Genomic DNA, 23,353 nt, shown 5'->3' with positions numbered 1-23,353 from the left:
AAAACATGTTTAATGGTACACACTCACCATTAATATGAAAAAAAAATATGGACACAGTTTTTTAAGTAGTCGAATAAGCTTGCAAAACTGACTGGGAATGTGACAATTAGTATACTATCAGCAGAAATGAGATTACTGGGAGAGGAAGCTGAAGGGTGTAGTATTTAGATGATTCTGAGTGTCCTTTTTGGACCAGTCAAGTTTGAGCTACCTAGCATGGCTGCCATACTGCATAACCCCATTTTATTCTATGTGAATGGTGCCACTGAAAGTTGAACAATAACCCCCTAATTTATGGGGCATCTCAATAGAAGTGTCCAGAAGGCAGCTGAAAATAAGAGGTAAAAACTCAGAAAGATCCATGGCTAGAACTGCAAATAGAGTCATCCACAGAGAAATAAAAATTTGAAGTCATAGACGTGAATGACATTCCCCATGGAAAGATGGCAGAGAGAGAATTGGACCAAAGACAGAAACTTGAAGAAAGCCCTCATTTAGTAGGTAGGGAGAGGAAAGGAGCAAATTATAGACACACGAATATGTTTTAGAGATTCCAGCTTGACCTCTTTACGAAATCAAGACTACTCCCTGTGCTGCAAAGCTACCACCACCTAAAAACCAATCCTGGCTGCCCTTACCTTATTTACAGCCTCAGTACTAAATTGCTCTTCTGGTCTTTCTTTCACTCCATTTCTTCTCCTTTCTCCATCCTCCATTCTCATGACTTGTCTTCCCATTTATGGCCTCATCTGATACCTTGGAAATGAATTTCTCAGCACTGCTTTTACAACTTTAACTTTGTGCTGCTCTCATCTGTCTCAGTTTGAACTCTCCCACTGCGCCCTGCTAACCTGAGGACAATCCCACCATGGTCCCTGGCACCACATCTCCAAATAAGGGCCTTGCAACTGGTACTCCCACCAAGATCCCCTCAGCCCTGTGAATAGCACAGATAACCTGGAACAAAACCAACAACATGTAATGTCACAGAAAGCAAGGAGAGCTTCAAGGAGGATGGCCACTTGGGAAGGGAGTCCCTGCTGTCTACAAAATAGAGTCCCAAATTCTTAGCCTGGTATTAAGGATCATGCCCCAAACAACCTTTCAAACTTTAACCACTCCTATTTCCCTACAAGACCCTATACTTGAAACGATACTACTTTCTCTTCACTAGGCATACTTCATGTCCTAATGTCTCATATTTTTACTCATGCTAGCAGCAGAGACAGCTGATGTGGTAAATCTAGGCATACGGATATTATCGAAAGTGAAAAGTACCAAGTATTTTAGAAATAAGGGGATCTCCAGTGCCAATATAGGTCAGCTCCATAACATCCATCAAGGTATTCTAAGTGACCATAAAGGTCTTTTTACTCAAGAAGGGTTGTGGCAAATAGAATCAGACTGGGACCTGGGACTAGATATGCCTACTACGTCGAACAATTTCTCTATAAAAAAATGTGTGGCTAGTGAATTGTACTGAGTACGAATTATATATCAGTAAAGCTAACAACAACAAAAAGATGGTGGGTAGAGTATCCAGATTTTCAAAGATTAATGATCCATTAACAAGTGGGATTAGACAGTATCGTTAAGCAGGATGCTGCTGTCCCTTTGTCCACTCCACCATCAGCTCTGCAAGAAAAACAAGAGTTGGCCCACAGATCTCTGATTGATGCTCAAATGCCTTCTGAATTCGGACTGGTGGCATTCACACACTTGGCTGCCGACTAATCTTAGCAAGGGCGTCACTGACGACATCGAAATCATGCCGCAGCTCATTCATGGCGCTGGCGATGCTCGCGGTGTCTTTCAAGATCTGAATACTCCGTGTGTATGGGTTGTACTTCACTCCAAATGGACGCTTAATGGTTTGGGTGAATTCTCTATTTAAGAAAACAAATGTGAGACCATGAGTTTCTAGGGGAGAAAACTGCAATTCAAAGAAAAAAAAAACAGTGATGAAAATAAAACAGAACTTTCAAGAGCTATGGGAATATATCAAGCAGCATAACGTAGGTACAATGTCTGTCCCAATGGAGATGAAAGAGAGAAGAGAGACGAAGGAATGTTTGAAGGAGTATTGACTGGGCAAAACTTTTCCAAATTTACTGACTCCAAATCATAGACTCAAGTATTTCAGAGAATTCCCAAAATGGAACAAACACACATACACTCACACACACACACATACACACATGGCATATTCAAATAGTAGAAAGCCAAAAACAAATAGGAAAACTTGAAAGCAACCAAAAAGAATCAAGGAGGATTTCCTTACAGAGAAAAATGAAAACTAATTAAGGAATAGTCTCATCAAAACCATGCATGGGAGTGAATGTGGCTTAAGCAATGGGAGTAGAAGTGACTTAGGCAATGGAGCACCCACCTCCCACATGGGAGGTCCTGGATTTGGTTTCCGGTGCCTCCTAAAGAAAGCAAACAAACAACGAGCAGACATTGAGTAAAAACAACAAGCAGAAAACAATGAATAAGACAATTAGCAGACAAAAAGAAAAAACAAAAAAGAGCAGACAATGAGCAAAAGCAAGGAGCAGACAACAAGTGCAAACAACAAGCAAAAACAACAAGCAAAAACAGAAGACAAGGGAGTCATGGTTGGGGGGGAAGCTATGTAAGCAAATAGGCAATAGAGTGATATTTTCTCTCAATTTCCTGTAAATTAAAAATAATTTCAAATAAAAAGTTTGTAAAAGGTAAAAGCACGACCATCAAAACTAAAAATTGTGAAAAAAATTTTTTAATTCTAGGGAGAAAAATAATGAAAAGCAAATAAACAACAACAAACCTATTTCACACATCAGGCAAAAAACAAACCTTCATTAGATGTGCACGTACCCAATCTGGTCTATTGCCCCACACTGCATTGGCAGAGGCCCCCCTGGAATTCTGTATAGGTGGGAAACCTAAAGTAGCTACAGACACATCTGGCCCTGCATTTCTAGGGAAAGAACCTACAGGCAGCCTTATGCATGATTTATTACTCTATACATCTCTTGACTAGAGTAAAGAGACAATGACAACATTTGGCCACATAGGAGGAGACACCTCAATTGTGGTTTACATAATTACATCTACACACATACCCCCAAAACAAGCCAGAAATACTCCTTCCTCCTGCACCTGTGTATTCTTTCTGTTCAGGATGTTTTTCTCCAGCCTCTGCACAAATGATGCAAGTGCTACCCTTTCTTCAAGCGTTATCTGAAGTTCATCTCCTGTATCAAGCCATTATCAAACCTCTCATTTTTCACCCCCCAAGGACATGTGTGCTCAGGACCTCCAGAGACAATTGTGCAGCTAAGGGCAATTGTGCTCATGTAAGGGCTAAAGTCCAACCCATCACCCACTTGGTCTATCCAGAGAGGCCCCCTCTTTCCTAATTGGCACAAAGGTGCCATACGTGCTAGAGGAAGCTCTGCTGCTGGTGTTATTCTATTCTGTGCATAAACTCCCCCAAACAACAGTAAATCCCTGGAAGACAAGGAGAACGTGTTCAACTCATATCTATCCCCACTTTCACAGTGTGACTTTATGATCCTTTTCCCTAAATGTTTTCTTAACTCTGCTTCTATAGTCATCTCCTTTCTTACTACCTCTATCTTAGTTCGGGCTTTTATTTCTCACCTGAAGTATTTCAAGAATATCCTAAATAGTTTCTCTGACTCCAATACCCTTCTTTCTTAACCACACACTTAGTCAATTAATAAAGTATAGCTTCAATTGCATTGCATATATCTGCTGTATTTTTCCACCTCCTTATCGTTTTTCATGTTGTACCTTGGTTTAAAACTTAACATATCTAAATCCTATCTATTGTTCAAGTCCTTTCTCAAATGCCATTAAGCTTTCCCTGTGCCTACAGCTGGAATGGACTGCTCCTGAATAAAATAAAAAAACCTGTTTCATTTGTGTCTCTCTAAGGCTCTTGTCACTCATGATGCTCTTAAATAGTAATTTATGTATATTTTTATCTTTCCTAGTAGACTATAAACTCTCTGATTAGGAAGGAACAGGAGAAAACCAATTTCTCAAGTATCTCTATTTGATCCATAATTGCAACCACTCCATGTCATTATACAGAACATACCCTAAATAATTTTTGACAAAAGAAGATATGTTATAGGTGGAAGGCAACTTGTCAGCTCCTACTTACACAGCTGCTTACTTCCATGACTTGTTACCACCATTGGACCTATCTTTTGCAGTGTAAAATGAAGACATGAGAAAAATACACTTACCTCATCTTCTCCTTTGCGTCCTCAAAGCTTTCTGATACGAAATAGACATCCTGAAAAGTTGTAATGAGACACTCTTGTTTGCAGGTAATCTTGGGATCAAAGGGCTTTACTTTGGCATGTCCAGAAAGTGCATGCTAGAGGACAAAGAGTCAGTGAATCAAAGAATACAATGTATTTTCATAAATCACATCCTACACACAATGGTTGGAATCAACATAGCTATGGATGTGTTACCAATGTAATGGCTCAACCTACAATTCCAAACTTATTTTCTACAGCTCTATTTAATCACAATATATCCTAGCAAAACAAATGTCTTGCTCTTCTCCCTAAATGGCTTTGTTCTCTTTTCTCTATGTTGAAGGCACCCAAGGATGTCTATGCCTTTGAACTCCAGAGCACATTACAGCACCTATTAGTTATTTCTGTACATGGCTTATACTCACCTTCAAGGGCTAGACTCCTTGAAGGCAAGACAGTATCTTAAAGAGTGTTTAATACACACCTGTCATTCAAAAAGCATATGTTCATTTGTTAATTGGATAAATAATAAATCTCACAGAATTATCTAGAAATTACAGAAGTTATTGCTAGCATGCAAGCAATGGTGAGGAAACAGCAAAACTTTGTAAGCACAATTTTAAAACACTCTTTTATTATAAAAGATACACATATAATCAGAACACTTTGGGGAATAGAGAAAAATGTCTCAGGTAATGTTGACTGCTACTCTCATCTATTTTCCATAGGAAGCTCTTAATCAAGCCCAAAAGGATTTCCGGCAGTATCAATTAAATTAGTTGAATACAGTTATGTGCAAAGATTTACAACTCTTACTTTGAGTTCACTGATGGAAGAAAGCAAGCCGGCGCCAAAGACTCTCAGCTGCCCATCTTGTTTACATAGACCAAACTCCACAGTGAAAAAGTAGCACTGCAAAAGAATATCAATATTACTTTCACACCTGAACAACTCAATTTAAAATAAATTACAACTCCTAGTCAATGACCCAAAGTACCCTGGAATAAAGTCCAAGACCCCCAGCCTGGCTCACAAGTCTGTCCACAATCTGGCTTCATTCTAAACTAGGGGTTCTCAAAGTTTTGTTCCCAGGACTCTTTCAACTCTTTAAAATTACTAAGGACTCTAAAGAGCTTTTGCTCATGTAGGATGTATTTAGCTATAATTACATATTAGAAATTATTATTAAAACTGAGAAAATATTTAAATATTAATTACTTTTTAAATAACAATAATAAACCAATTATATAGTAACATAAATAATGCTTTCGATGAAAAATAACTATTTCCAAAACAGAAAAAATCATGAGAAAAGTAGCATTGTTTTACTTAATTTCTTTAATGTCTGGCTTAAAGGAAGACAGATGGATTCTCATGTCTGCTTTTGTATTTAACTTGCTGCAATATGTTATTTTGATTTAAAGTATATGAAGAAAATTCAGCTTCACACAGATACGTAGTTGGAAAGTGAATAGTTTTTAAACAGCCTTTTCAGACAATTGTGGATATTCTTCCTTACATCCCACGCAAACTTGATAAGTGTAGTTTCTTAAAGTTCAGGTGCAACGTGGAATCTGAAACTGTATCAGTGAACTCTTAGAGTAAAATCCACTGGTCTATCTTGCACTTTGTTGTTTGTTTGCATGTTTTAATCTTGTACTTTGAATGTATTTTTTATCTACACATGATTTTGACCTCATGGACTCCCTGAAAGAGTCTCAGGCACCCCAGGAGTTCCCAAAACACAATTTGAAAAATACTGTTCTAAACCACCTCCTGACTGCTCACTGCCTCCTCCACCCTCCTCCCCTGCTCCAGCTTCTCTCTCTACCGCAGATGCCCCAAGCACCTCCTTGTCTTTCCTTCCGTCCCTCATTCTGAGATGCTCTTCCTTTCTTTGTTGGCAGGTGAAAACATTACTCCTGAACTGATCCACATGCCCCTCTTCCATGAAAACTTCCCTCAGTGTCCTCCGCATTCCCAGTGCCCTGAGCCTGAACTCCTCTGACAGCCTTTATTTCATTCTCATATAACTGACTCCTCAAGTGGTGTGTAAACTCCTTCAAGGCAGGAACCAGTCCTTAATCATCTTTATATTTCAGCACAGCACCTTGCATGCAGTACTCAAAAGTATTTTTACTACCCCTATCTTTTTTATTGAAGAACGGAAGATACACAAACCATTATTGTAATCCAGTGCTTCTCTACCTTTTTTCATTTTAAAAAATTTTATTGAAGTATATCATTCATACATGAACATACATATACAATAAGTGTATAATAAAGATTATGAATTACAAAACGAACATGCATACATCATACCGAGCTCCCATATATCAAACCACTACCAATACCTTTCATTGTTGTGAAACATTTGTTACAAATTATGGAAGATTATCATCAAAGTATTACTACTAACTATAGTCCATATCTTAGATTTTTCTCCACCTTTTTTTTTTTTAAATATTACATTCAAAAAATATGAGGTCCCATTCAACCCCACCGCCCCCACCCCCTACTGCCCCCACAGCAACACTCTCTCCCATCATCATGACACATCCATTGCACCTAGTAAGTACATCTCTGGGCATCGCTGCACCCCATAGTCAATGGTCCACATCATAGCCCACACTCTCCCACGTTCCATCCAGTGGGCCCTGGGGGGATCTACAATGTCCCGTAGTTGTCTGTGAAGCACCACCCAGGACAACTCCACGTCCCGAAAACGCCTCCACATCTCATCTCTTCCTCCCATTCCCCGCACCCAGCAGCCACCATGGTCACTTTTCCCACACCCATGCCACATTTTCTCTGTGGACACTGGATTGGTCTCCACCTTTTTTAAAGCTCTTGTCTCCTTTTGATAAACCTTAAAATTTTACATCCTCCTTTAAGTTTATTTAAGTTATTAAATGAAATTAAATATCATAAGCAAGGACAAAATTTTAATGGCCATCTTGAATGCTCACACAACCCATCTCAGTTGAGAATTAAAGATCTACAAAACCATTTCCAATTTTATACCGTTGCCAGTTTTTGCACAGCCTCTTCAGAAGCTCCAAGGGAAGCCAGGCCAATTTCCTGAGAGAATTGAGCAAAACTAGGTTCAGCCAAAAGGGGAACATGACCTAAGAGTTCATGGCAGGTATCTCTGAAAAAGAGGTACAAAATTGTCACACGGTGTTGCTTAACACAAATGCATAATCAACCATTCAATTCTGAATTTTTTTTTAAAAATCTGATCTTAATATTATTCAAATTGATCAGGTGGTATTAGTTTGGTAAAGAAACTATTTTGGTTGGAAACTTTTGCCACTCACAGACACACAATGTAAGTGCATATCAGATACCCCTAGACAGCGACGTGGTGTCCCTCCCCAATCAGGCCTCTGCTCAAATGTCACCTTCCCAGTGAGGCCTTCCACTGCCACCCCCAACATACAAAACACACCTTCATCCCCTTTCCTTCCTTTATTTTTCTCTTGGCACTCATCACCATCTGATACATACATTATCTGTATCCCCCATTGTAAGCTCCACGAAGGCAAGAATTTTTGTTTGATTTTTTTCAGTGTTACATCCTCTATGTTTAGAACAGCACCTGCCACCTAACAATTTGTCAATTAATGATAATAATAATAATGACTAACATCTCTAGATCATGAGTGTGTATTATGTACCAGGCACTGTTCTAAATTTTTTACAATGCTAATATATTCAATCCTCACAAAAACCCCAAGAGGTAGGTGCCATTATTATACTTAACTATTTGATGAACTGACGGCTGAAGTAGAAGTACTTACGGCTCTGGGGTATAGAGGGGATCTGAACTGTGTCTCACGTACTGAGTGCAATGGAAGACTCGAAAGGCTAAACCTGATAAGAAATCTCTTGGAGATAGGTAGCCAGCCACAGGACGGATGGAAAAACCTGTGCGCTCTGCAAAGCAAAGGAGGAAACAGAGGAAAAAAACCTTCACTGAGCAGCTAAATGGCTGCAGCGTTTTACCTTTATCAGTAGCACCAAGTGACACTTTAGGAGAGGATGTGGAAACTAAAATTTATCATATGCATACTAAGAGGAACTGATACTTATTAAGCATGTACTAAGCAGTAATGAGTTGGGCCTTTTATAAATCACATCTCCTTTACGTTTACAACATGAGTTAAGGGTTATTCTCCTCGTTGTGACAAGTATAAAACCAAGGTTCAGGGACTTGTAAATGAGTCCAAGACCACCCAGTGATAAAAGGATGAGAACCTAGCTCTATACCTTGTACTTAGACTACCACTAAAGGGTTTTGACTATCCCCTAGACTATCTTACTTTCTTTTCTTAAAAAAACCTCATTAACAAGATCTTATCAATTTAGATCAGAACACTTCTGAACCTATGCCATTTTTGCCAGCTCTACCTCTTGTAAAGCAGCTGCTTTATTTTGTCTAAACTGGTGATGCTCTTCCTTCCCTGTCTTAGTTTGCCAGGGCTGCTGTGACAAACACCATACACTGGTAAGCTTAACAGCAGGAATGTACGGTCTCATGGTTCCAGAGGTTAGAGATCCAAAATCAAGGGGTAAGTAAGGCCACGCTTTCTCCCCGAAGTCTGTAGCATTCGGGTGATGGTTTGCCTCTGTCCTGGGGGTCCTAGACTTGCATCTCTGCCTCCCACCCTATGGCCACATCCTTGGTCTCCTGTGGCTTCCTCTGGCTTCTCTGGCTTCTCCTCGTAAGGCCTCCGGTACAACTGATTCCACTTGGCTACTCCTAAATAAGATCTGAGAAGATCCTGTTCACAAATGAGCTCACACCTTAACTAATAATACATCTTTGAAGGGCCCTATTTGCAAATGGGCTCCCACCCACAGGAATGCAGGTTAAGATTAAGACATGTCATTTATTGAGATACATGATTCTATCAGCAACAGCCAAGACAGCTTACAGACTGCAGCAAGGGGCTACCTCTAGGCTCAGGGCTGGGGGGACTCTCTAAATTCAGGGCTGGGGGGACTCTCTAAATTCCGATCTCGCCCTCCATTTCAGTTCCATCCACTTGCCTTGTACTTGGATTCTATCTTAGCTATTACAAACCCTGGAGTTCACTGATCATTTTACTTCCTGTACTAGCCAGAAAAAAAATAAGGTCTGAACTAAACAAATATGGAGAACTAAAAGGAACAAAATTGTCAGTACCTTTTGTTTATGCCTCTACTAACACATCTTTTTTCTCAGGAAAATTATAGAATCCTAGCTTGGAAAGGGGCTTCAGAGATCATCGACTTCAACCTTCCCCAAGAGGCCTGAATTTCCTCCATCTCATGCCTGACAAGTGGGTTTGCAGCCTTTGTATGGATACCTCTATGGGTGAGTGTTGTGAACTAAACTGTGCCCCCTAATCAGATATGTTGTAGTCCTAGCCCCCAGTAGCTCAGAATTAGATCTTATTTGGAAACAGGGCCATTACAGAAGAGATTAGTGACGATGAGGTCATGCTGGAATAGGGTGGGCCCCTCATCCGATATGACTGTGGCCTTAGAGAAGGGAAGGGAGCCGACGGGGCTCAGGGGTTAAGCGCCGGCTTCCCACGTTTGAGATCTGCGATTCAATCCCTGGGAGAGAAGAGATGGAGACACACAAGAGGCAGATATTGAAGTGCTGCAGCTGCAAGCCAAGGAACGCCAACAATTGAGGTCGAGCCACTGAAAGCTAGGAAGAGGCAAGGAACAATTCTCCCATACGGGTTTCAGAGGAAGCGGGGTCCTGCAACACTTGATTTCAGACTTCTGGCTTCCAGAACTGTGAGGCAACACATTTTTGCTGCTAAGACACCCAGTTTGTGGTAATTTGCTTTGGCAGCCCTAGGAAACTAAGAAATAGAGAAGTCATCATCTTACGACCCTGTTCTATTTTCAAATGGCTCTTTTAGCAAAGTCTTTTCCATTTTGAGCCAAAAGCCTGCCATTTCTCTACAAAAGACCCTTAATTTTGAGAACATAGTAATTTCTTTATTATATAAGACACTTTCAAATATTTAAATAAAGCTATAATGTCTCTAAAACCTTCAAATTAAACACCTAAGAGTCCTTCAAATTTTACTTAGGTGACACATTTTCAAAGCCCTTATAATTCTCCATTTTTCTCTAGACTTACCCCAGGTTATCATTGTCCTTCTTTAAATATGGTGCCCAAAACAGTATCTAATATCCAAGACAGAGTGCAAGAAAATTCTGAAGTCTATTACTCTATTGAAAATGCTGTCATGCATCAAAAACAGAGTTTAACATTCCCCTTACATGGGAAGCGGATTTGGCTCAACTGATAGAGCATCCGCCTACCATATGGGAGGTTCAGGGTTCAAACCCAGGACCTCCTGGCCTGAGTGGAGAGCTGGCCCATGTGCAGTGCTGATGCACGCAAGAATGCCGTGCCACACAGGGGAGCCCCACGTGCAAGGAGTGCGCCCCGCAAGGAAAGCCACCCACATGAAAAAAAAAACCACAGCCTGCCCAGGAGTGGCGCCACACACACATGAAGAGCTGATTCAGCAAGACGACGCAACAAAAGAGACACGGATTCCCGGTGCCACCTGGCAAGAATGCAAGCGGACACAGAAGAACACACAGTGAATGGACACAGAGAGCAGACAATGCGGGGGGGGGGGGGGGGGAGAGAAATAAATAAAATGTAAATATTAAAAAAAAAAAAAAGCAACAACAAAAAATATTCCCCTTGCAAAAATTTATCAGTTTGTTACCTTTTAAAAAGTTTGAGACATCTTCCAGTTGTGGGATATTATCTTCCTGATATCCACAATATTTAGCAAGCAAAGGTAAGTTTTTGAGATACTCTCTGCAAGCATGGGTTGGGTAGAGTTTGTTGAGCTCTCTGAACACAGTTCCCCAGGTCTTAATCTCCTCTTCAGTGAATTCAACCTTAGGAATGGCGTCCCCACTAATGCGATAAAGGGAAGGAGTCATTCTGATTTAGCATTCAGTAAAAAGTAACACTTATTTTATTTTCTGTTTACTAACTGAACACAATTTATTCATTCATTTTATTATCTCAAAGTTGGAAAATTCCTTTTATAATATACTTACTGTTTATAGTTCATAGCCAAGTCTGCAAAATACTTTCGCCTTTTTCGGTAGACATTGTCTTTGAAGCCCTGGTAATTAAAGATAAGTTTTTAAATATCCGTATTAAAAAATACTTAAGAGATGTTATATAGGAAACATTTCATTACACTAGAACTATTATATCAAAGGGCTACAAATTGTTACTATGAGCAAGCATTGATAAAAAATTTATGATTATTTTTATTCTTAAGTCAATGTTAGATGACAGCTTTATACTACAGTGGCTACAAAGATAAATCAGCTTGAGGAATAAGAAAAGTGCAATCCTGGCTCTTTTTCAAGGATACGTTTTTGGTTTTATTTCTTAATCATTCTATTACTTCATCCTCAGTAAATTTTTCTGTGATACAATCCTATAAAATAGGGATGAGCTATAAATTAAAGATTTTATCACAAAATGCAAAGTCATCATTTGCAAAGGCAAATAATCATAATATTTAAAACACAGACAAAACAGCAACTTTAGAATTTATATTTCAGAAAAAAATAGACACGATAAGGAGTCAGAAAGCAAAGTTCAGGAAGAAACAGCCAATATTGCAAAAAATAGGGGAGAAGGGGAGGACTCCAGAAAGGAAGAATGAAACTCATCCCTTTAATATAGATTTACAAGGTGGCAGACTTGGCCCAGTGGTTAGGGTGTCCATCTACCACATGGGAGGTCTATGGTTCAAACCCCGGGCCTCCTTGATCCGTGTGGAGCTGGCCCATGGGCAGCGCTGATGCGCGCAAGGAGTGCCCTGCCATGCAGGGGTGTCCCCCGCGTAGGGGAGCCCCACGCGCAAGGAGTGCGCCCCATCAGGAGAGCCGCCCAGCGCGAAAGAAAGTGCAGCCTGCCCAGGAATGGCGCCGCCCACATGGAGAGCTGACACAAGATGATGCAACAAAAAGAAATGCAGATTCCCGTGCTGCTGACAACAACAGAAGCAGACAAAGACGACGCAGCAAATAGACAGAGAACAGACAACCGGGGTGGGGGAGGGGGGAGAGAGAGAAATAAATAAATAAATAAATCTTTTTAAAAAATAGATAGATAGATAGATAGATAGATAGATAGATAGATAGATAGATAGATAGATAGATTTACAAGACCCTTCTGTGTACCTGGCCAGATACTGAAAGCAGACGACTCAAATATGAGCAAAGCACAACCTGGGTCTTCAAGACGTTTACATTAATCGATCATTAAAACAATGTGATAAGTGTCTTCTTACAGAGATATGCATAATGCCATCTGAACTCATGGGAAACTCGTAACCCAGCGTGTATGAAAGAGGATTCTGGGACTCAGGAAAGACTTCCCAAATCCGACTTCTGGGCTGAGTCTTAAGAGAGGAGTGGAGACACCCAGGTGGTAGAGGACAGAGAAGGCGGCGCAGTGAGCAGAGATGAAACTTGCTGTGCCTAGAACAGACAAGCAAGCCAATTGGGGCTGGCGCTCAGAGAGTGAGCTGGAACATACTGAGAACTAGGTAGGGGGCTGCTTGGATTTCAGTCTTGGGGCAATGGAAAGCCATTGGTGATTTATTAAAAAATAAGTTTTATTGATATATAATTCACTTACCATAAAATTCACCTTTCTTAATCATAAAATTCAGTGGCTTAGTATATTCACAGAGTTATGCAACTATCACCACTATCTAATTTCAGAACATTTTCATCATCCCAAAAAGAGAACCTGTACCCATGAGTGGTCACTCCCCCATTCCTCCCTCCACCACAACCCCCAGGCCCTGGCAAAGAGGAATCTATTTCTATTATAGACAGGTGCCTATTCTGGACATGTCACACAAATGGAGTCATACAATAGGAGGCATTCTGTGACTGGTTTCTTTCACTGACAATGTTTTCAAGGTTCATAAATGTGAACCTTGAAACTTTGCTCATATTGCACCCTTGTGAATTGACCTTCCTCTTCATCTCTTACTTGTCAAATCCAAGATGTCATATAATAAGTGGATGGATCGGCAGGTGGCTGTCTCACACAGCTAGTACGTGGTAGAAACTAGATCGAAGCCGGTCTGTGCAACTCCACAGATGCACTCTCTTCTCTGCTCCCCCTCGGGAACCTAGAACTCCGTACACAATCTTAGTACTCTGGACTCACTAATTCTCAAACTAAAATAAGCCTGTACTGTATCCCAAGGAAAAAACTGCCTCGTACATCTAATAAAGCAATAATGCTGGGCAGCAGGGGTGATAAATGTCTTTCCCCTCCCCATCTTTCCTCCCCTTCCCAAAAACACATGCCGATTTTAATAAAAATGGACGCAGACACTGTCTTCATTTTAGTCTAACTCTTGATTAGCTCTTAATAGTAGGAATGCTAGGCAGGGACAGACACCATTTGCAGCCAGTGAAGTCAGATGTTCTTCAGTCCGTCTCAACTCCACCAACATGGAGATCTACAAGTGCTTCCTAAATCAGGATTAAAATGAGATTCCATTTAGTCTAGAATGAGCACATTCCCCTAAAAGGAAAAAAGAAAAGTTGCCCTTTACGTTGCATTTCTGCTTTAACTTCTTTTCATGAAATATTAAAAATATTTACAGGATGGTCCGCGTCTAGTTCAGATCCATACATCAGAACTCTGTTGGCACAATGGTCCAGGTCAGAGATCTTCTTTGGAAACCAAGGAACAGTTTCCGTACCTGCAAAACACAAAAACCATTCAGAGCTAATGAGACCATCTTAAATAAGGCAATAAGGAAGAAGAAATTAAGAAAGTCATTAATGAGTTTGGATAGGACTTTTCATTTTAGTTTGTACACTGAGGTAGAATTTACACACATGAAGTAAACTACTCTAATTCTAAGAATTAAATTTTATTCAACAATTTTTCAGCTTAGATTCTTTTTGAGGCTTCAGATTTTAAAGTGCTGGATAAATGCTGTACTTTAATAACATAAAAAAAATTTTTTTAAGATGTTTTAAAGCCACACATTTAGTTATCCTAAAAGGCAGAATAAGGATTCATGACACTTACACACCAAGACACAAATTTAGTAAGAACTTTGAATGTTTATCTTTGTGGCTGAAAGAATCTTCGAGAGCATTTATGGCTCTGGCACTCTGCTCTTCTTTCCAGTCCTTGTAAGCCTTTGGTTTTGTCTAAGCTGTTCTTCCGTCCGGAACACCTATCTATTCCCACCCCTTCCCCACCTCATCCTTTGATTTCCCTGAGAATATCCTTCTGGTCCTCCAAAGCCCCATCATGAGACTTCCTCATTCGGGGAAGCCTTCCCTGGCCTTTAGGTGGAGCTAGGTCTCTGTCCTCTAGTTTCCTGCCACACAATGTTTTTGATTCTCTAAATGCTTTTCACTGTTTTATTGTCATGTATTTGTTTATACTCACAAAAGTAGGAACCATCTAGAGTAGGGACTACTTATATTTATATTTTATCTTTACTTCTTTCATTTTCTTTTTGTGTGGGGGGAGGACTATATATTTTTGTTTACTTGTTTCTTAGCAGAAATATCTGGCACAGGTTGGTGTATCCTAAATATCAATCTCCATCTGGAAAATTCCTCATTCACTTCATATCTGCTAGATGCAAAGCATTATGTTAAGCCCTGTGAAAGTTACTCTCCGTTTAGAGACTGTGAAATGGAAATTTTGAAATGAAGAAATGCATGATGCTTTGGAAATTGATCATCATTTTCTAATGATCCTGAGTTCTTTCTTATACTCACGTTTCCTTCTCACTTTTCTCACACTTTATCAAATATTGCTTTATAATTTTCCCTAGTATTTTGAGCAATTGCATTTTATGTTCCCTTCCCTACTGTAATGTAAGCAGTTTGAAGAGACAGTGTTCTATTTTTACTTTAACACCTTCAAGATAAATATAAGATTTGACAGTACACACTTCATCGTCCAAGTAGTGTTTTCATCTTTTAGACTTACCATCTTCCTTCACAGTAAAATTATCTAGTGTATTCACAGAAAGAACATTGGTATGAGACTTCAACAAATGAAAAATGTCATTCAATTGTTCTCTGTTGATATCACAGTCAACAAAAATTTCAAATTCTGAGTTTCTTCTCTTTGATTTTCGGGACTCGATATGTAACAGGTTTACATGCTTCTCCTGTGTAAAGTAGAGGATTTAAATATTTCATACACTTGCCTCAAATGTTAATAATCTCTGAGCAGATTAGTTGCATTACCATGAAAAACCAATTTCACACTTGTCCTAATGGCCAAAGGAAAAAGTGTGCTTTTGGTGCTGCCAACAGCAAAAGGATCCTTCCTTAAATATTAGGTATTATTTTTTTGAAGTTTGGAAAATTGATCACATCCTCCAGACACCAATAAAACAACACACAGTAGAGGTACCTCGGATTGTCAGAACTGATTAAGAGTCAAATCAAAAGACCAAGCCTCCTGGATAAAAGGAACCTTTTGAAAATTCTCACAAACAAAAGCTAGTTTTCAAAAAATAATAGTACCAATTGTCCTTGAGAAAGAAAAGTTGCTTTTGCAAAATGCATTTAATAAAATTAGATGAGCAGCTTGAACACAGAGTATTTAATACCCAAAATCTTAAGTGAAGCATTTAGTAACCAGCTAAACCAAATTGCTTCTTTTGATCCCTCCCATGTCAAGTAGAGCTTTGGATACCATGTGGAAGGAGGGTATCTTCTCTTACCAGTTTGGGGAGGTGAGGTAAAGCATTGGTGATGTAATATGAAACATGAACCAATCACCCAATCGTTTTTTCACCTAAAAGGAGAGTGTTACAGTAGATGACCCTAATACCTGCCAGTTCATTCTAAAATAACTTAGAGGACACCTATTAGCTAGGTAAGGGCTGTGAGGAATATTAAAAAAAGGAAAAGCTATACAAGGACTTACAATTTAGTTGGCTAATAAATGAAAGAATAAGGAGAAAATACATGGAAACGGATGTGGCTCAAACAAATGGGCACCTGCTTACCGTGTTGGAGTTACTGGGTCGGTTCCTGGTGCCTCCTAAAAAGAAGATGAGCACAAAACGACCAGACCAGACAGCAGAGGGTGAGAGCAAACAACAAGGGGGGGAGAAATAAATAAAATAAATCTTTAAAAAAGAGAGAATACAAGTAGTGAGTGTAAGAAATGGATTATAGGTGCAGAAGTTCAGCAAGTGTATAAAGCATCATAGCTAGAGAGAATAGAAGGTTTCATAGAGCAGAGGAGAATTGAAATGCTTTAAAGAATATTTAAACAGTTTTAAATATTCTTTAAAGAAAGGTAGAAGGGAAGGAGGAATTCCAAAGAGGAGAGCTGAACAAGCAAAGACAGGTGAAATAAGAATTACCAGGGAACATGAACCAACAACAAAGGAGGTTGTTAGGGGATGGCTGTCACTATCATATAAAGTTGATAACTTCAGGAGAGATGTAAGTCCGATATTTTGGTTTTAAAAACCCACCACTAAAGGAGCTAGAAAACAGAAATATTTAGAAGTGGTTGCCTCTAGGAAGTGAGACTGAGAACATGGCAAGTTGGGTAGGAAAACTGATGTTTTTCATTAAAAACTCTTCTAGACTATTTGAATATATAATCTATATTTTTTTAAATTAATATTCATATGGCTATATATCAATATGTCCTACAAGCATAAATTTGATTTTTAAAAACCTAACATTTATTGACCATTTACTTTGCACTATCCTAAACACTTGACATTTGTTAACTCTTTCAATCCTCACAATAATCCTATGAAGTAGGATGTAAATGTAATAATTGCAGCAGAGAAAGACTAATTAATTTGCTCAGGATCAGCCCAACTAATAAATTGGTGTGTCTCCAGAGAACTCAAGATTAACCACTATGCTGTTCTAGGACATAATTTAAGCCGTCCCCTACCTTAGGGCAAGCACTTTGTTTATATTTTCCGTTCCCATAAATAAATGTGTCCCTGAGCCCTTAGATTAGTTAGGTCTCCTTGCTCAGTGTTGCCACAGCACCTGATAGTTCTCCTTCAGGTCGCTTCATACACGTGGGGTTATTGACTCACTGTAATTGTTTGTTTGTTTGTTTTTACAAATGTTCACACCAATCTCTGTTTTGCACAGGTGAAAACAAATTGATTTTTTTTAAAGCAGTTTTATTGAGATATATTCACATACCATACATTCTATCCTAGGATAGTGTACAACCAATGGCTTTTAGTATAATCACAGTGTTGTGCATTCATTACCACAAAAAGTTTTAGAACAATTTCATTACTTCAAAAAGAAAAACTCTACACCCGTAGCAGTCACCTCTCAATCCCTCTATCCTTCCCCAGCCCTACATAATCACTAATCTAATTCCATCTTTATACATTGATTTATTTTATATAAATGGAATCATATAATATGTAGTACCTTGTGTCTGGTTTCTTTCACAGCATAAGGTTTGTTTTGTTTTGTTTTGCCTGATTTTAACATCTTGTAATATTAGCATACATAGCATTTGTTCAGTATAACTGTTTATTTAATGTCTGTCTTTCCCACTATTATGTGCTCTGTGAGCGCAGGGACTGTGTCCACCTTGTTTACTACCACATCTATAGTATCTAGCACAACATAGTAGGTGCTCACTAAAAATCTGTGTCCTGCCTGGCTGACTCCTACTTCCTTAAGATATATTTATGGAAGTGGAGTTACTGGGTCAAAGCATATGAACGTTTTAAGGCTCATAATACATATCACCAGATTGTTTTCCTACATGTTACACTGATTTACCCTCACACCAAAGGTGGAGATGCATGCCGGTTGCTTTGACAGTAGGGAATGGTATATTGTGGAATCTTTGCTATTTTGCTATATGAAAAATAACACCATAGATTTCTTAAGATTTGCTTCTTTAAAATCTATCTATGGAGTGAATCTTTCGTCCCCCCATTTGTTTATTAGCTCCTCTTCTATAAATTGTTTGCATCCTTTGCACTTTTTTTTAGAATTGAGCACTATTTTAAATTCTTAAGAAATTTCTGTAGTTTTTCTCTGAATAATGTACAGTAATTAATATTTTAAATATAATTTTAGAGACTTGTTTTTAAAAGAGGCCTATGCAGAAATATGGAGAGTGCTTACCTGGAAGATTTTCAGTGCTTTTATAAGTCCTCCAACTTCATTTTTTAAGGAAAAAATGAGACTTGCTCTTCCTTTTTCTAAGGAATGGTCTTTATTCTCCTTATTGTCTTCAATCATGATGAATTTGGTATGCTTCTCTGAAGTTGTGCAATGTAGACAATATTTGATAACTAAAGGAACATTCACCTCCCCAAGTCTCAGTTTCCTCACCTGTAAAACATGAATATACACATATGCTTTGCAAAACTACTACAAGACCAGAGTAAGATAAAGCATTGCCCAGCAAAGCGTCAGAACATAATAGGCATTCAGTACAAGTTAGTAATTCCTCTTTTTTTTTTTCTGTTTTGTTTTCTTTTACCCAGTTCTTCACTCAGGGCCTGACTCAAGCTGCCTGGCTTCTTGCAGGCCTCCCTGACTATTGGAGCCTGAACTGAGCTGTCTTCCTCCACCGAGGCCTCCTCACACATGCAGTGGGAGCATTTCATTACGCTGGGTTTTGAAGGGCTTACCAATTGTTTTATGCACACACATCTTGTTTTCTAACAAGCTCCTTGAGAACATGGACAAGGCTTTCAATTTCTTTCCTCAACTCAAGAGGCTGGCCAGCTCTAGGCACCTCTAGAACTAGAAGGACAACCACTAGCCAGGAGAACTCAGGTTCCGCTGTAAATGGTTCCTTTCCTCTGTGCCCAGGGAATCCCCTAGGTCTCCTTTTCAGTAATGACCTACAAACTCCCCACAAGATTATAAATCAGGAGGGGGTGGGGGTGTATAGGATATGGTGGGAAACAGAAGCGGGGAACAAAAACTTTGTATTGGCAACTTTCAGTTGAGATACTTGAGAAAAAAGATTTGGATTACTAAATGGAAACAGCATACTGAGGGTTTACTCTCATTAGTTTTCCCTTCTTTATTAGTTCTTCATAATTGCAGTGTCATGTTGTAGTTTTACTGGAATTAAACTTCATGAGGTTGAAGTGATATAACCAATTCTACAGCCTTTCACCTGCTCTCACCAAGCTTGTGGCATGACCACTCAGAAAAGGTAGAGTGGAGACAGTGTGGGCTTGGACCCCTAAACCGTGTGCAAATTCCCCACAGCCCACGGTGCCTTCCCTGACCTCCCCAAGTCAACTACCCCTAGTGTAGGTTATCACAGCAACATACACCTCCCACTCATAACCACAGTCACAGCTGTGGTTGTAGCTTTGTTTCAATAAGTATTTGACTATGTCTGATTTTCCAACTAGACTGTAAGGCCTACAGGGGCAGGAATCATGTGTGGTTTTGCTCCTATTGTATCCTTAGCACCTAGCACAGTCCCAGTATGTGATAGGCACTCAGTAGATACCACTGGATGAAGGGAAGTGGACGCAGCTCAACTGATAAAGCGTCCACCTACCAAAAGGGAGGGTCCAGGGTTCGATCCCAGGCCCTGCTGACCCATGTGGTGAAGCTGGCCCACGCACAGAGCTGCTGCTCGCAAAAGAGTGCCCTGCCACACAGGAGCGCAAGGAGTGCACCCTGCAAGGAAAGCCACCCCTCGTGAAAAAAGTGCAGCCCGCCCAGGAGGGGCGCCGCACACACGGAGAGCTGATGCAGCAAGATGACATAAAAAAGAGACGCAGTTTCCCGGTGCCACCAAAGGTGCAAGTGGACACAGAAGAACCACAGTTAGTGGACACAGAGAGCAGACAATGGGGCAGGGGGGAAGGGGAGAGAAATAAATAAAACAAATCTTTAAAAAAAAAAAATAGATACCACTGGATGAATAAATGAATTGAATGACTGAGTGAAGATACAATCCTGGTCATCAGGGAAATGAAAGTCTTGTGGGGAGAGAATGACAATGCACAGGACTAAGAATTGTAATAGGGAGCACAGAAGGTGTAGGAATGACAGTAACTGGATTAATTATTCTGGTACGTGCCAGGAGAGGTTTCCTTGAGGAAGATGTGTTTAAACTGTATCTTAAAAGAAATTGTGTGGAGCCAAAGAGGAGTAACCGACCATTATGGAGCCACTTGGCTCTATGCCGGTAGCGTGGGAAGGGAGTGGGTTTGGACTTGATCTTCTAGGCCCCTCCAAATGGCTGGATTCAGGGCTAAATGAGAAAAAGAAGGACCAGGTAGTTTTCCGTGGAGCTAAATTTACTAAATGTTAAAGGACTTTCCTGACTTTGACATGCCTTTCTACGGAATGATGCAACATACAAGAGCTCATAAAATTCTGTCTTTCTGACCAGAAATCTCTTGTGAATGTTTCCTTTCCTCCAAAAAGCCTTTTTCTTACACCATACTGTATAATAAGGGCTCTTAACAAGGGGTCTGTGAGCTTGAATTGAAATTAAAAAAAAAAAAACATTCTTGTGGGGACATGTTTGGTGTTTGTGTGCTATATTAATATCCATTTAATAATACACAGTATAGTGTGGACTTAGTAAGAGGTCCATGGTTTTTACCTGACTGGTAAAGGGGTCCACAGAACAAAAAAGGTTAACTAACCCTGATGTATAACATTCTGGGGCCCCTTGCAAGACTGTTGGGAGCTCTGAAGGAATGCACCTGACTTGACAGAGAGCATAAGGTATAACTGTGCTCAATTGTTTATAACTAAATTGATCATAAGACAATAACCTGCTACCAAATTTGCCAATAAGATGCAATTTGATGTTTCAGAACTCAGTCCTTACACATACCCTAGGAATTTAGTATAACAAATATTTATTAGAAATCTACTAAGTTGAAGGATATCTGCATGTGAGTTCAGAGAGAATGGAGATAAGAAAATAATTCCCTACCTTAGTGATGGCAATCAGTACCCAAAAATGGGGCTGACACTTGTTAAATATCTGTAAATACAATGCACTGATATTAAGTTCCGAATCTCAAGTGAATAATTTAGCAATTCCTTTACAAACAAATAAATGAAGACTGCAAAGTACAACTAACTGAATCAGTTCATATTTACTGAGTCTCCATTTTCCCTGATATTGTTACTACATGCAGAAGAAAGAGGATTTGGCAAATATAAGCTATTTTCTAGACCACCATTATTTTCATAATGCAAGCAAACTTTAGCAAATGGGAACAAGGATCAGAGAACAGTGAAGTGATTTTTGCCAACCAGAGGTAACAATGACAGAATTCCATATGTCCTGACATTTTGTCATTCAACAATCTCCACAAGCTCAGAATAAAACTCTCTGTATAAAACTGTATGAGGATTTCCTTTCAAGTTTCAAAACTGGCCCTGAAGCTGCACTGGTAGATACCACTGCAAGAAGGTATTAACATTTGTGACTGGTCTAATACCAGCTCACTGGGATTCATAATTCTATCTTATTTACCTGGTTCTGAAATGGACCTATTTTTATTACCATTTTCCCCTTAGCAGGTGAGGAAGGAACAGGATGAAAGATACATCAACTGAATATTTATAATGTGCAAGGGATTTTATATTATTTTGGTTTATTAAGGTGTATAATGAATTCTTATATGGATATTTGGAAACATTCCTATTCCTTGTGTTTAAACCAAGGTAAGATTGAAATTTCTTTAAAGGAACTTTTGTTGAAAAAACAGAGGAAAGGAATTCTCGCCCCTTCCCAAAAAATAATCAGCTTACAGAGCATAGGGCTTTGATTTTTACTAAAGTTTGGGCATCACTTTGCCTGGTTGACCAAGCATATAAGGCATCAGTTCTTTTTCCTTTATTCAACTACTCCCAAACCCTTTCAGACTCTCAACATTTTCCCTTGCCACTTTTTTCTTTTTTCCCTTCCGCTTCCTCCTAACCTTTCAGGCACAAAAACCACAGTCTTAGCCTGGTAAGATAAAAAAGGCTATAAAGTGGCTAGGGGGTTACTCCTGTTTGAATCTGTGCTCATCAGGAAGTATATATTTTCCTTTCAAAGCAATGCACCGTTAGGTCAATGCCAACTAGTACTTTCTCTCTTTCCGTCAAAGGCAGGGAGCCATTCTCCACCACATTTCCTTGTCTGACTAAAGATGCTCCGGTGTGCGGCATGAGATGCTGGAAATAAGGAGGACATACCCAAGAGGCACGAGAGCAACAGCCCAATAGTAGAGCAGGTTTCAAAATATATACATTGCTGAGCTCTTTTCGGCCCTTAGTTTAATCAGTAACAAGTGCAATTTAAACACAAAGCACTACTGAATTAGTCTTCTTAAAACATGGATGCTGTTTAAAAGACAGGACTAAAAGCACTGGGGAGGACTGGTCTGGGGTGGGGGGGAGTCTTGATTTACTTTTGTAAATGGGGAATGGGAGTGAGGATGAAAGTGGAGATGAAATACAAAAGAAAATACTGTCCACACAAAATATTTTCCTAAGAAATGAAAGGTATGGTCAAAGAAAATGGAAATAGAAGGCACATCCCTACCTGGAGATAATCTAATACGATAAAAAAATACATGAACAAATGAACTCCAGTGACAAAGTACATAAATCGCAAAAACATTTATAGGCTATGCTCAATTCTACTTCTAGACCAAACAAGTGAATTTCTTTAAAAATTAGTTGTCAGACAACCAATCCAATGTCCACATAGAAGAGGTGGCATTGGATTGGGAAAAGTGGACATGGTGGCTGATGGGTATGGGGAAAGGCAGGAAGAGATGAGAGGTGGAGGCGTCTTTGGGACATGGAGCTGCCCTGGATGGTGCTTCAGAGGCAATCACCGGACATTGTAAATCCTCACAGGGCCCACTGGATGGAATGGAGGAGAGTATGGGCTATGATGTGGACCATTGTCTATGAGGTGCAGAGGTGCCCAAAGATGTACTTACCAAATCCAATGGATGTGTCATGATGATGGGAACGAGTGTTGCTGGGCGGGGGGG

General features: G+C 39.6%; 1 protein-coding gene across 1 annotated transcript; it reads right to left on the bottom strand.

The window, feature by feature from the left end:
* Positions 1–1,710: 1,710 nt before the first annotated feature.
* Positions 1,711–18,691, bottom strand: TPH1 (tryptophan hydroxylase 1). Its single transcript, XM_004484283.3, has 10 exons — positions 18,486–18,691; positions 15,325–15,508; positions 13,968–14,068; positions 11,379–11,446; positions 11,036–11,232; positions 8,087–8,222; positions 7,308–7,434; positions 5,100–5,195; positions 4,263–4,396; positions 1,711–1,886 (listed from the first exon to the last, which is right to left on the bottom strand). Exons 1-10 carry the CDS (start codon positions 18,600–18,602, stop codon positions 1,712–1,714), a joined length of 1,335 nt encoding a protein of 444 aa, XP_004484340.1. The 5' UTR covers positions 18,603–18,691; the 3' UTR covers position 1,711.
* Between the last annotated feature and the right edge of the window lie 4,662 nt (positions 18,692–23,353).

The sequence above is a fragment of the Dasypus novemcinctus genome, chromosome 10 (assembly GCF_030445035.2).
Source record: "Dasypus novemcinctus isolate mDasNov1 chromosome 10, mDasNov1.1.hap2, whole genome shotgun sequence".
Classification (NCBI taxonomy): domain Eukaryota; kingdom Metazoa; phylum Chordata; class Mammalia; order Cingulata; family Dasypodidae; genus Dasypus; species Dasypus novemcinctus.
The sequence above is the reverse complement of the archived record's forward strand: the minus strand, read 5'-3'. Positions and strand labels throughout refer to the sequence as shown.